Genomic DNA, 15,231 nt, shown 5'->3' on the forward strand with positions numbered 1-15,231 from the left:
GATATTCATATGACTTTTTTTTGTTGCTATTTATTTGTTTATAAAGTGAATCACTTGATACTTGGCTTGAGTAAAAAATAAATTCATAATTTTTATAAAATTCGAGGAGAAATTTAAGTCCTCATTAACCGTTTAAATAAAAAAAATTTTTATTTTTATTCTTAAAAAATTTTAATAGAAAAAATAAAAATTGAAAAGAACTTAAATATTAAACCCATCAAACTTTTTATTTTCAATAGGATCTAATCGTAAAATAATAGCAATATTATTCAGTCGTTAATTGAAAAAAATTTTTGCACGGGGCAAGATGGGCTTCCCGAAAAAATATTCCAAAAATTACGGAATTGAATTTTTTTGTACAGTAATGCAACTACTAAATAAAAAACTTAAAATTAAGTATTCGAACAGGTTAATAAATTTAAGAAAAAAATAACAGTGAAATTTTTTATTTATTATCAATCAGTAATCAATATTATAAAATCATATAAATATTGATAAATTCAAATTTTATTTAAATTATTAAATAAAATGTTAAGAATAAATCATCTTACACATATATTTAAAAATTTAAATATTATTTATCTAACATTATTGAGATTGATGACTATATCTATCTCTCTGAAAACTAGGTTTGTATGAATTAATTTTGTCTTGCGAAATTTCCATCCGCAAGTATTTCGAATGATCCATCCCGATAAGTCTAGGAGCTAAAAATCCTCCGAAACCTCTAGCTCCGCGATGGAATATCCCAACACCAGTTAACGCCGTATGACCCGATATACCAGCAGGACGAGCATCAATGAAGGGAATAACTACTTGACCAGAAGTTTTTTTGAAATCAGCCATTTGGAATTTAATAAGTTGATTAGTTTTTGACATTACATCATTTCCCAATTTTTTCAAGGGGTCATCGCAGTTTGATAGATCTACTTCCGATCTAAAATTAAAATAACAATAATAATAATAATAATAATAATATTAATAATAATAATATTTGAAGGTAAATAAATAATTAAGAAATTAACGAACCTCGGTTGATTATAATTGTTGTCACGAGTGGCCATCCGATTAGCATTTGTCCATTCATTAGATTCTTCGTTTGGAGATAACTCACCGGAAAAATAGTCGAATTTTGTTGAATAGAGCTCGATAGATATTGCCCCAGATAATATTATATAATTAAATCTAACACCAGTGACGACGTAATCTTTGTTAACTGTTATGTCGTCTAACCAAACAGTTCTGTAATCGTTATTCAAAAAGGCGTAGTCAGTATTAAGAACCAGAGGAACTTCGTCATCTTTTGTCAACTTGACAAATGATCCCTCGGGAGTATTTTTTCTGTATTCTAAGTCATCTAGTTTAACCCATTGTAGGGTGCTACGGTTCACTCTACCTTCTGGTAAAAGTTTACCCTCTTGTATTTGTACGTGCAACATGTTATCTTTTTTTTGGAAACGAACGTTTGTAACGACCCTGGAAAATATCATTTTAAGTATTTTAATTTTTTGAAATAAAAGTACGGGACTAAATTCAAATATTATTAACAATTGTTGATTATTTATTTAATGATAATAATCTGTACCATTGAATAAACGACATCAATAACAATATTAATTAATTCATTTTTTAAGTATTAATATAAATTATTTATCATTTAATGTAGACTCTAAAATGATATTAAATTTTAATAATTCTTGATGAATTTCATTACTGATTTTTAATTTAAATTTATTATTTAAAAATTTTTTCAGTTTAAAATAATGATGATAGTAATAGAAATTCTTACATATTGTTTTTAACATCAGAAAACTGTGGTATAAAACTAACAGCCCGTGTTGCAACAGATTCAGCACCTTCTTCAGAACATTCACAGATACAACTAGAGCAGGGCATCTTAGTAAACGTGTTGATGTAACTACCATCGCATCCTTGAATCATCTCACTATTGACACCATTTTTAATCCATTTATAACGACTTTCTTTGTCGATGCGCTACAAATGAATAATTTATTTTTGAAAATAATAGTTATTGGTTTAAATTAAGTATGACTAATGATAAAATGATAAACTTACCGCTTCACACAAGTGATTGTTATTGCTTGTTCGACAATTATGCAGTCTTCCATGACATGGGAATCGTGGACAGTAAGAAGGAGTTATAGTGAACTTACTGTGACCTTCACTGTGATACTTTTCATGATCAAAGTAGATACACTCAAGTTGACGTTTAGTATCAATACTTTCACATGAATCTGAACAACTTTTATCCAACTGAGCGACGTTCATATAATAACTTCCAAACAAAAGCGTCATTTCGAAACTGTTATGATCTTTAATAGATTATATATTTAAATAATTATTAATCTGATAGAAAACCTGTACTTTAATAATTAATAAAATAACAAAGTTGATTGAATAAATATATGGGATCTAACACTTGGAGAAGTTAGTGGGCCGTAACTTTGAAATAAACCGCCGATTTTTAAATTTCTTTTACTAACTCTCTCAGTTCGGACGAGACTTTACTTATTATTTTATTTATTGATATGCCGTTTGGTGTAAAGTAGACCGCTTTTATTCAAAGGATAAATATATATATTTTTAAAGATTTAAGATATTTATAAATAAAAACATTACTGGCGTCTGTTTTGGTCCGTGATGAGGATTATTGTCGATGTAAACACGAGGAAATCGATTTTTATTATAAAGAAATAAAATAACTTGGTCATAACTTTGCTTGTAATTATTTTTTTTTGCCAGTCTATTGACTTATCGTTTAACGTAAATCCTATTGCCCTTTATTAAACTTTTTTTTTCATCTCACTTTCATCCCACTTTCTCTCTTTTCCCAATCGGTGTTTGTTTGTTTTTTCGATACTGACAGCCCTCATTTTTTTTTTTTTTATATCATAATCGCGAGCAAGTAAATGAAATTTATTTAAAATAAAATAATAAAACTGTAGCCGTGGATGGTGAAATTAAGTTTTACTTTGGCTACCGTTGAGTTATCGTCACTTATTTTGTATTGAGATTTTTTGTTATAAAACTTTATGTTTAATTAATTCATGTATGTTGTTAAAACAATATAATTGTTTAAGATTTGAACTTACCTTTAATGTGTCTAGTCGGATCACAACGCATTATTTCAGACGGTGTCATTGCCAGGGCCTTTTTCATAGACTCTAAATACGTGCGTGATCTGTCCATGAAAAGTTGAACATTGACATCAGTTTCGTTTTTATGGTATGCTAATAATAAAGATATCAAAATTATTTAATTTGTTATTTATTTTCTGATAAATTGAATAATTCAATCAGTAAATTACACTTCTGTTCGATTTCACTTTGCCTGTACGCAATAGTCATTATGAGGAATGCACGTAGTTCCGTAATCATAACCATATTGTATATTGATTTTAACTGATCTTGATGTGTGGACGTCAAGTCACATCGTTGTTGAAACGTAAGACTCTGAAAAATTTAATTAACTGCTATTGATGATGTCATAAATTTATTCAAAAGAAAGAAATAATTTAGTTGAGGGACCGACCCTACAAATGATTTGTATATATTAACAAATCATCTATATTATTAAGAGAACAAGAAAAATTTTGTTCCAGTCATATCTCTATGGTAAACCCAGGTCAAAAAATTTGATCTGATTTTAGTCTAACTAAACTGTATTTGAACTAGTTGATCCGTTTTCAAATTCTTATGAAAATTCTAATCTGTTTTTGATCTAAAGACAATCAAAAACTGACTAAAAAAAAAAAATAATAGGCAGAAAGAGTCTAATTTTGGTGTGAATAGAAACAAAAGAAGGCCAAATATTTTGATAAAAAAGTCTGACTTTAATCTACAGGCGACCAAAACTAAACTAAACAAGGAATAGTGCGGACGAAACTCGATTCAATTTCCCATGTTAATTAAATACAAATGAAAAGTAAAATCGAATAGAAATAACTTAAAATGTTTATTTTATTTAAAACAGATCCCATTTTTCGTCCCGAGAAATTAGTTAATGTTATTTAATTCGGTATCGTTGTGCCTTTTTATAGTTTCAACTCTTTATTATTTTAAAGTATCGAGATAAATAAATTCATCTATATAATTACCAATACACGCTAAAAATTTTTCATTAAAAATTATTACACGGAAAGAAAATTATGGCAGCGGTTCCCATAATTTTGTGAAATTTTTTCCTATACCATAATAGGAATTACGACCATAAATTATGGGAGCGGTTCCTATAATTATAGGAATGTTTCCCATATTTATAGGAATAGTTCCAATAATTATGGGAATGATACCCATAACACTATAGGAATGGTTCCTATAATTTATAGGAATACTTTCTATAATATTATGGGAATCATTCCTATAATTTATAGGAATGGTTCCTATAATTTATTGGAACCATTCCCATAAATTATAGGAACCATTCCCATAATATTATGGGAATGGTTCCTATAATAGTATGGGAACTATTCCTATAATATTATGGGAATGATTCCCATAATGCAATTGGAATGGTTCCTATACCATTATGGGAATCATTCCCATAATATTATGGGAATAGTTCCCATAATGGTATGGGAACTATTCTCATACTATTATGGGGATGGTTCCCATAATATATGGGAACCATCCCTATAGTAGTAGAGGTACTATTCCCATACCATTATGGGAACCATTCCCATAATGCATAGGAAAACTTCCCATAATTTTCTTTCCGTGTACGGGCGTGTATCGAAAGCATTTAAAATACGCGGGAAAAAGACGATCATATGTAGGGGAGGGTGGGGCAGAGCGGCCCCCCTGAAATTTAAAAAAAAAAAAAATTTTTTTTTTTTTTTCGACTAATTACTATAAATCCGATATGTTCGCGTATTTTTACCCCTACGCATGACATTTGGGGCAAAATGAACAAGCCCAAAATTTTGAAAAAGCGATTTTTTCATATTTTTATCGTCAAATTAAAAAAAAATTATTACAATTCCACATTTCTAGCCCTACGTATAACACCTGGGGCAAAATGGACCAGCCGAAATTTCCGAAAAAATGATTTTTTCATGTTTTTCGGCCATTTCTCTATGTAAGATGCACATTTGGTCACTAAAAATTTATAAAAAAAAAATTTTTTTTTTAGTTGATAAATTTTTGAAATAAAGTAAAACTATAGAATTGTTTTTTTTTTTTATTAAATAACAATTAGTAATTAAGGTAATCGAGAGTGAACGATTTATTACACCTTAAAAAATTTTTTTCGAGTAATATAAAACCAAAAACAGTTGTCAAGAGAAATAAATACATTCTTAATGATGAAAACAATTTAAAAAAAAAAAAAAAAACGAAAAAAAATATTTTTTTATCATTTTTTGGAGGGGGGCCGCTCTGCCCCACAAAAAAAATTTTTTTTTTTCAGAATTTCGGCAAAATGTCCATAAATTTATTCGAAATAGGACAAAAGTAAAGTGATCTTACGGTTGAAAGCCACAAAAAGTAATAATTGGCTTAGGGGGGCCGCTCTGCCCCACCCTCCCCTATTCTCTTTAAATAAATTAATATTTTATAAACTAATATTTTTTTCTTCAGTTACCATGACAATATTGTTCAAGATGATGAAAAAAAAATTCTGGTAAAGTTTGAGCTCTTAATATTTATACTAAGAGGTGCTGCTTCGTGATTTTTGATTTCTCATTTAAATAACATGGGAAAAAAAAATTTTAAGTTTGGAATTTTATATCTCCGTAATGACGTATTGTACAAATAAGTCCAGGATATATTTTCGTAGGAAATTAAACGCTCTATAAAAAAAGTGTCTTATCATTTTTTTGATAAATCCATCTGCTCAAAAGTTATTGGAGCTTGAAGTCAAAAATTGATAGTAACTTTCGAGATCTTTCTATTTTTCCGGCGAAACTATCAGACTTAGTGGTAATTGTTTAGAATTGCGGCTCCACCTGTTTTTATCAAGCACAAATCCATAATTAGGCAAATTGCCAAGAGACCTGTTTCATTCTCTGGCATTTGTCAGGGGATTGAAGATATAATTGCTTATTTAGGTGTTATTTAAACATTAGTAAGTTGTAAGTATATACCAAAGGTATAAATTATGCTTGATTTAGCGATTTTGTTTGATATTTTTTAGTTCCGTGCTATATACAATGCACCATTTGACATATTTTCCATTTCATTTTATGTATTGACTCTTAAGTCAACCACCAAATCTTAAGGTATATGCCTATTTGCCATAATTTCTGTAGTTTCGTCTTAAGTACGTTAACGGACTCGTCAGTGAGGCTATGTTAACGCACTCTTGCCTTAGACTACATCTCCTACTAGTACGCGCCAGCGTAAAACAGTGTTGTGGGCTTCAGCCAGACACTATACTAGCCAGGGAAGGCGGATACCGTCCAAACTACTTGCAACAAAATGTTAGGTAAGCTGTTGTTACACCATTAGAGTAAAGTAGAGAAAATTCCTTCCGCCGTGTAGCATAACACGTGGAGAAAGTTTAATTATAGATCTTTAAGGTGTAAGCACTTGGAACTTTGGAAAATGTGTGGAGTCGCAATTGTCAACGAATACCCAAAATGTCATAGGACCCTTTTTGTAGACAATTTTATTTCTTATAAATTATCACTGATAAAATTTTTTGAGATTCCGCATTATTTTCTAGCTATTTTCATTTTAATATCAAGATCTTAAAATCGATCCGAATACTATTTTTTTTAAGATGTTATATATATATTATATAATATATATATTGAGCTGTTATCTATATTATGAAGAAAAAATAAGAAAAATTTAGTCCATGGCATGTTTCTATGAAAATAAAAATAAAACAAATTTAATTTGGTATCAATGAAAAGGTCTCGACTTGAATTTGTGCCTCTTTATAGTTTCATATGTTTTTATGCAATAATCAATTCAATGTCATAAGTTTTATAAATAATTATGAATATACATCAATTTTGCGCTAAAAAAAACTTAGGTGATACTATAAAATTATTGATATCAACATTTATTAATATTTTGATATTGGAAACTTCATTTTTTTGTATCAATAACAGACAACATCTTGTTAGTAAACTCTCAAAATTTGTATCTTTCATCGTAGTTGAGATATTTTAGAAAATAAAGATATTAGACGACTAATACAAAACATCTGACCGTGTTGATTTTTTAAAATAATTTTATGATTATACAATTAGCGAAATCAATAAGTTTGCGAATTAATGAGAAAATGTGTCTTACTAAACTTCAATGATAAAAATAAACACAATAACTGAGAGTAAAATAGTAAAGTTCTAATAAAAAATTAAATTCAAATCATATTTAATAAATTATTATAAATTTGGTAGTAAAATTGGGAGAGAAAATTATGGTAACCGTTCTTAGTGCGTTTATGAGATATCAACCCATAATGTTATGGTAATAATTACTCGGAACTATGGGATAAGCGCCTATACTTTCTGGGAAAAATATCTGTCTAGTAAATTATGACAGCAAATATTAGGGGAGGCCCCCTTAAGCCGGTTTTTTCTTTTTGTGGCTTTTAACCATCAAATTCGTGTATGATCCGTCTATTTCGGAAGAATCAGTCGAAATTTTGCAAAAAATCGAAAAATAAAATTTTTTTTTCTGGGGCACGAAGGCCCCCTCCCCAAAAAATTAAAAAAATTTTTTTTTTTATTTCCCGTCAAGTTATGACCTCTACAATGTTTTTATCATATTTTAGGTGAATATGTGATATGTGGGGTAAAATGGACCACTCGAAAAAAAGAATTGTAACAAAAAAATGATTTTTTTTTTCATTTTCCGTCAAGTTATGACCTTTATAATGTTTTTATTATATTTTAGGCCAATATGTGATACTTAGGGGAAAATGGACCACTTAAAAAAAAAGTTGTAACGAAAAAATTAACTTGACGAAAAATAAAAATAAAAATAATTTTTTCGTTACAACGTTTTTTTCGAGTGGTCCATTTCGCCCCACATATCATATATTCACCTAAAATATAATAAAAACATTATAAAGGTCATAACTTGACGGAAAATGAAAAAAAAAATGATTTTTTCGAGTGGCCCATTTTGTCTCACATATCATATATTAGCCTAACATTTGATAAAAACATTGTAGAGGTCATTATTTGACGGAAAATAAAAAAAAATTTTTTTACCTAATGTTTGAGGGGAGCCTTCGTGCCCCAGGCTCCCCTATATAAACTAAACTTTATCGTTATCTTAAAAGAGCAGGATTGAATTATTATTTGTAACCAGGATCGTACCCAATATGTCAAAGAAAACAGTCGCGAAGAAAAATATTTAAAAATAACTTACATTTTTATCTTTAACAAAATAAGTGAGAATGCTGTCGGCCACAATTAATGATCTACGAGGTGTAAAAAGATTGCACATTTTATCAAGAATATCCAGAGGATTGTCTTGTGCCAATGAGGTTATAGTTTTTCTTAAACTTCGAAGTGATTCAGGATTAAGTTCCTCAATTTTATTAAAATGATTTATAAGCCTCAAATATAATTCATCTATTCTATTAGTATATTTGACCAAGTCATCCATTGCCCGGTTTAATTTAAATTTATTATCAATTTTTTTAGCGGCTTTTCTCAATCGATTTTCCAGCTCATCGTGAACAGTAAAAGCTAATATATCAACTTGTCTTATGACAGTGTCGACGTTAACAATCAACTTAGCTATTTCTTGATCCTGTTTAGATGCTTCTGTGCCAAGTGACTTGACATTTTTTACAAGATTTTCTAGGCTAAGCGATGTTTCGGTCATATCGAAATCATCGGAAGAGATATCGTCGTATATTTCCTGTTCTTCTTCGAAATCCCCCTTAAGAGTATCGTAGTATTTTTTATAATCGCTTAAATGATCAGGTGCCATTTTTTGAGTTATAAACATATTTGCAACGTCACAAACTATACCAACGACATCACTTATTATTGAACCGACATCGAGTATACTCGCGAAACTTATACCTTGTACTTCATGCTGATTATTTATTATTAGTAATGATAATAATAAAAGTGATAACTTATTAATTTTCATTTTTTTAGTTTTTCAGGTTTAGTTCAACCTGTAGCAAAAAATAATATTTAAATTATTATTATTAGTAATAAAAATAATAATAATAACAATAATAATGATTGATTATAATTATTAAATAGACGTACCTGAGAATGAGAATAAGAATGATAATACGTGGCGGAAACGTATTAACAGTGATTGGACACGACGACCAATGCGAGTTTATATATTTTAATAATTATAGAGTCTACTCAACGCACTTAAATTACTCGTTAATTACTTAAAAAATGATAAGCCATCGGTCAATATAAAAACTAATAATAATAATGACAGTAATAGTTATTTGAGAACAAAGACGACAACGTAGCAAACAAGTGCGTCATACATATCACTTACTGAAATATACAAATTCTTCTAATCATTTATTTTTTAATTCTCAAATATATATACGACTATACATGTTTGGATGGACAGAAATCTATAAATAGAATCAAAAAACTATGAAACACGAGAAAAATATGTTGGAAATTTTAGCGATAGGTTAAAGCTCAGCTTGTTTGTTTTTTTAAATATATATTTTAAAGCATCTAATAATTTAATTCATAAGCTTTATGTGCCAGGAAAAGATATTTTATTTGAAAACAAGCCGGTTCGATCAATGTCAATAAGAAATAAGTATATAAATTTTATATTCCCGCCCGGAAACTTAAAGGCCCTTCATATTTACTCTTTAAACCGAATTAGTAAAAATTAGTGAATATTCACTAATTCAGAATCATACACTGAGAAAAAAATTTTCTTCTGACAAGTAAATTTTAGTTATGACAACAAAATGATTTGATTGCCCATTGCCAATCATATATTTAGTTGTTTTAACTAAATATTTCATAATCCGCCAACAAAACAAATTATTAGAAACTATAAAATTTTAGTAATGATAATTATGCGTTAAGTAGTAAGCATAACATAAAATTGATTACCTGTAGAGCTTATAAAGACAAATAAATTATTGAGACAAATAATTTATTTCCTTGACGCGTATTTTTTTTTTATACTATGACAAAAACGTTCAGGGAATCATTAATACTGAACATTAATTCCATAGTGTAATACAGAATACCCCTGTTTTACTATCAAAAACGAGTTATCGTCACTCTGCTGATTTACAGCAGGTAACCCGTCCCATAAATGCTTCAAGTTGAGAATATAATAATTCTGAAATAAGTTTTTTACCAGGAACACTACAACTGGTGGGCGCGATCTAGTGGCAAGCACCGCACTACTCCCGCTGCTGCTGCCTAGCACCATAACTTTTTAAATCAATAATCATTAGGTTTAAATATATTTATTAACCCCGACCAAATATATATATTTATTCTAAATGAATATATTTTTTTGTGTCTAAATAATATTTATTAAAGTTAATATAATAATATTTTGCTTCAATATTTAGATTTGTTAGCACTATAAAATAGTTTAGTTGTCCATTAAATAAATATTTTCTTAACTTTACCAATAAATGATTTTATTATCTTAGAAAGAGAAATATTAATGTCAACCAAATAGAGTCTATCAAATCATTTGTTAAAAATGACAAAATAGATTATGTTGACGTTATAAAATTTAGTTTAACAGAATTTAACAAAAACAATTTAATTGTTCGAAGAGAAATGTTTTCTCAGTGTACTCCTGCCACTTACCTCCAAAGAGTGGTACGATTATAACTTTGAATTAGTGAATATTCACTATTTGCTGGTGACTTTAGTTACTTCACTTTTAGAAAGTAAATGATAGGGGAGGGTGGGGCAGAGAAGCCCCCCTAAGCCAATTATTACTTTTTGTGCCTTTCAACCATCAGATCACTTTACTTTTGTCCTATTTCGAACAAATTTATGGACATTTTGCCGAAATTCTGAAAAAAAAATTTTTTTTTTGTGGGGCAGAGAGGCCCCTACCCAGAAAATGATAAAAAAAATTTTTTATCTTTTTTTTTTTTTTTTTAAACTGTTTTCATCATTAAGAATGTATTTCTTTCTCTTGCCAACTGTTTTTGGTTTTATATTACTCAAAAAAAATTTTTTTAAGTATAATAAATCGTTCAACCTCGATTAGCTTAATTACTAATTGTTATTTGATAAAAAAAAAATAATTCTATATTTCTTATTTATCATTACTTTGAACCCAAAAAACGTGTTTTTGAATTTTTTAGATTATAAATAGTTTTACTTTATTTCATAAAGTTATCAACTAAAAAAAAATTTTTATTTTTGAACATTTTTCGTGACCAAATTTGCCTCAGACATAGAGAAACGGCCGAAAAATATGAAAAAATAATTTTTTCAGAAGTTTTGGCTGGTCCATTTCACCCCAGGTGTTGTGTGTAGGGCTAGAAATGTGGAAATATCACAATTTTTTTTTAATTTGACGATAAATATATGAAAAAATCACTTTTTCAAAATTTTCGGTTTGTCCATTTTGCCCCAGATGTCATGCCTAGGGCTAAAAATGCGCAAACATCGGATTTCTAGTAATTAGTCAAAAAAAAAATTTTTTTTTATTAAAATTCCAGAGGGGCCGCTCTGCCCCACCCTCTCCTATCTATTTATTCGAACGGTACTTCATCATTCTTCGCTTAGCTTCTTCAACTACGAAATTCGCCTATTAGAATAATATTATAATTACACTCAGAAAATTAAGTAATTGTATTTAATATGGTAAATTTATAATTCCAATCATCTAGAATGATTGGAACGTTTTTTAATGCAATAATACTTAGTGTTATAATTTATTGAAATATAGAATTAATAATTATTGGATGATAACTTTTGCATTTAATTTTGTAACACTTACTATCAGGGTGGTGCCAGTTACCATCAGGATGATAACAGTTACTATCAAGGATGGTAATTAATATTATATATTGATTGCAATGAAAAAATTGATCGAAAATTCAATAATTTTCAAGTACTGCTGCAAAATTGTAAATTTTCAAATACAAATATGATGATAAACATACTTAAGTTTTATTTATAAAATTTTTACAAGTAAATGACATTTTTTTTAAAGTTAAAATACAAGTATTAAAATTATTTATATTATAAACTCTTCATTGGCGTACTAGCCCTATTTTAATTTTACTTTTAAATTGTAAACAAATATTTTCTATTTAAATCCATAATTTAGTAATGTACATTTTATTGTTTAAAATGTTGAAATAAGTTACTGTACAGTCGTCTAGATCAGCGTAAAATAAAAATTTCCAAGCGAGAGAGCTTCCGTCAATATCTTCAAATGATTGAGTATGCACATCAAAATAAGAATCATTCAAGTACTGAGTAATACATAAAATTTGGTCATTATTAACATTTAGTATTTTTTTAACCTTGTAATTATTATAATTTCTGATGGTAACTGTTACCATCTGGATTATAAAGACAACTATTTAAAATAATAATAATAATTAACTGTAGTTAATATACAGGATTGTAACAATTATTATAAATATGGTTAATATTACAATCTAAATAGTTTATACAATCATCTAGATAATATTCACTACTATCGGATTGATATTAGAAATTTGACCATAACTAAATAGTAGTTTCTACACAGAAAAAATGAACTATATAAATTGAGAATGACAAAGTGATCAATAAATACCATCATTCTAAATAGTATTTTTTTAACTTCCCGCTAAGAAAATTGCAAATATTCAAAAAAGGGAAGTTATTGGTTTCGGTCCGATTTTCGAAAATCGAGTTTTCATCAGATGTCGACGTTTTGAGGTCCTAGGAAACTATTCTGACTATTCCCGGGTGGACGTCCGTCCGTCCGTCCGTCCGTCCGTCCGTCCGTCCGTCCGTCCGTCCGTCCGTCCGTCCGTCCGTGTGTGTGTGTGTGTGTGTGTGTGTGTGTGTGTGTGTGTGTGTGTGTGTGTGTGTGTGAACTTTTTTTTGTCCGACGATATCTTTGAAACGTATGAACCGATTTGAACGTACTTGGTGGCGATCGAAAGAGCTCACCAAAACTTAGTCTTGATTAGATTTTGGGGTAAATCGGTCATGTAGTTTACAAGTTATACAAAGAATAAGAATTAAAAATTTTTTTTTATTTTAGTTTTTTATTGATTTCTCAGAAACGACTTATACGATCAACTTCAAAATCTAATCAGCTCTAGAACTCAATAAAATACGCCGATTGCCGCCTCAATCATCAAAATCGGTTTTTTTTTAAAACAATGGCACACTAAAGTATTTTCGAGCTCGAAAATGTATCCGCAACAATGTTTTCGAGCTCCTTGAGCTCGAAAACAGCGGGAAGTTTTGGGGCTGGCCTGCAGGGTCAACCGATAGACAGATTTTTTATTTATGATTGAAACGTGAATAATTACAGGATAAGTATGAAAATTTATTGTCTATGTAAGAAAAATTACTATTTGAACTTTAAAAATCGTAGCTGATACTTAAAAAATAGACGACACGTATTATCAAATTTACTATTTGAATTTTAAAATTCCCCATATTGACAACCAGGTTCCGGGTTATAACTTCAAATAGTAATTATTAAAGTTTATTTTTTTCTGTGTAACTAATACGCATGTTTCTGCCCGCTGTATGAAGATTTTTGCGAATTACCAATTCACTACACAATGAAAAAAAAAGATAACTATCACCGTCTCGTAATAGGGAATGATTACCATCTGTATGTGATAAATTATCACTGATAATCATTATCATGCTTTTATGTTACACGGAGAAAAATGCAGGTCAAAATGAAATAATAACCCGGGTCAAAAAATTAGATCTGTTTTAAAATAAATGATAAATTCAAATATTTTTCCCTTAATTCAAGTTTATAAAAACAGACTTTTTCATTGTCATTATTGGTCTGTGTTCAATTGTTTTTAAGGACAAATACAGGACTTTATATAAATATAAATGATAATAATCTAGATTTATTAATTTATTTTAATTTTCTTGGTATTTAAAACATGCTAATGCGCTTCCATAATAAGATGTCACACAGAGAAAAATGTTGGCTCGAAACCTACCAATTTTTACAATGCTGTCGACTAAACTTGAAACAGGAAGTAAAGCATCCAAAAGATTATCGTGTTCTTACAAAAAATGATTATACTGTATGACATTACTTATTACGCGCGAGAAACTTATTGATAAGCTTCAATATCAATTACATTCATACATTATAATAATTTTGATGCAGCATAATAATTTTTTATAAGAGCATAGTAATTTTTTGGATACTTTACTTTCTGTTTCAAGTTTGGTCGACAGCATAATGAAAATTGGTAGATTTCGAGCCAAAATTTTTCTCCGTAGCACAAGAATTTTGATGTTTTCTTATGCCAAAATATTTTCAACTTTATCCAGTAAATAAGAAAAGCTTCTTGACATTTTAAGAGTTGTTTTATCACTTTTATTCAATGATATAATATTCAATGAAGACAACTAAAAATTAAGCTGTCAAATTTTCATTAACTGCCGACATTTTTAAACAAAAGATAGTAAATAAAACATAATAAATTCTGCAACTTAATATTTTTTTATAAATAGTCCCATAAATAAAAATTTTATAAGTCCATGATTTAATCTAGTTTTGTCCTTGTAAATTTTCAGAACTCAAATTTTTTAAAGTTCACGAATTAATCTAATTTAGTCTGCCCGTAACGCAATTGTTTTTTAAAATAGCAGGTCGAAAACAGCTTAAAATTTTCATAAAAGATCAAAAACAGATCAAATAGTCCAATTAGACTAAAATCAGATCAAATTTTTCAGTCCGGATAGATCAAAAACAGATTAAAATTTTTATACAAGTTCAATAACAGACCAAGTAGTCCAAATACAGTCCAGTTAGACTACAATCAGACCAAATTTTTCGACCCGGGAATTACAACCATAATTATAAATTTGCTATCTCAAATAAAAAATTACGATGATTTATAGAAAATTAATTTTTTATTTCAATTATTACTATCTAGATTGTAATTTTTACTTATCATAATAATTACAATCCTAAATAGAGATAATTACTTAAAAAATTCAAAAATTGCTCACAACTTTAATAATTTTTATTTTACGTTGTAATTTTTATTTTATTTAAAACTAAAACCCTTTCATCACATTAAATAAAAAGTACAATTAGGATGGGA

The 15,231-nt window shown here is 28.6% G+C and overlaps 1 protein-coding gene across 1 annotated transcript; it reads right to left on the minus strand.

Annotated features, from left to right (window-relative positions):
* Positions 1–470: 470 nt before the first annotated feature.
* Positions 471–10,223, minus strand: LOC130672935 (uncharacterized). The gene is made up of 8 exons (XM_057477749.1): positions 9,209–10,223; positions 8,349–9,111; positions 3,329–3,473; positions 3,114–3,251; positions 2,077–2,333; positions 1,790–1,995; positions 1,030–1,476; positions 471–937 (listed from the first exon to the last, which is right to left on the minus strand). The coding sequence occupies exons 2-8, from the start codon at positions 9,081–9,083 to the stop codon at positions 589–591; spliced, it is 2,277 nt and encodes a 758-aa protein (XP_057333732.1). The 5' UTR covers positions 9,084–9,111; positions 9,209–10,223; the 3' UTR covers positions 471–588.
* Between the last annotated feature and the right edge of the window lie 5,008 nt (positions 10,224–15,231).

This window comes from Microplitis mediator, chromosome 8 (assembly GCF_029852145.1).
Source record: "Microplitis mediator isolate UGA2020A chromosome 8, iyMicMedi2.1, whole genome shotgun sequence".
In the NCBI taxonomy this organism is placed as follows: domain Eukaryota; kingdom Metazoa; phylum Arthropoda; class Insecta; order Hymenoptera; family Braconidae; genus Microplitis; species Microplitis mediator.

Bases quoted from the DNA above. Each gene is read 5' to 3' on its own strand.
- LOC130672935 (XM_057477749.1), bottom strand. From the start codon at position 9,083: ATGAAAATTAATAAGTTATCACTTTTATTATTATCATTACTAATAATA. The intron at 3,252-3,328 runs GTAATTTACTGA...CTTTATTATTAG, and splicing joins AAGTGAAATCGAACAGAAGT to CATACCATAAAAACGAAACT. The intron at 938-1,029 runs GTTCGTTAATTT...TTTTAATTTTAG, and splicing joins AACAATTATAATCAACCGAG to ATCGGAAGTAGATCTATCAA.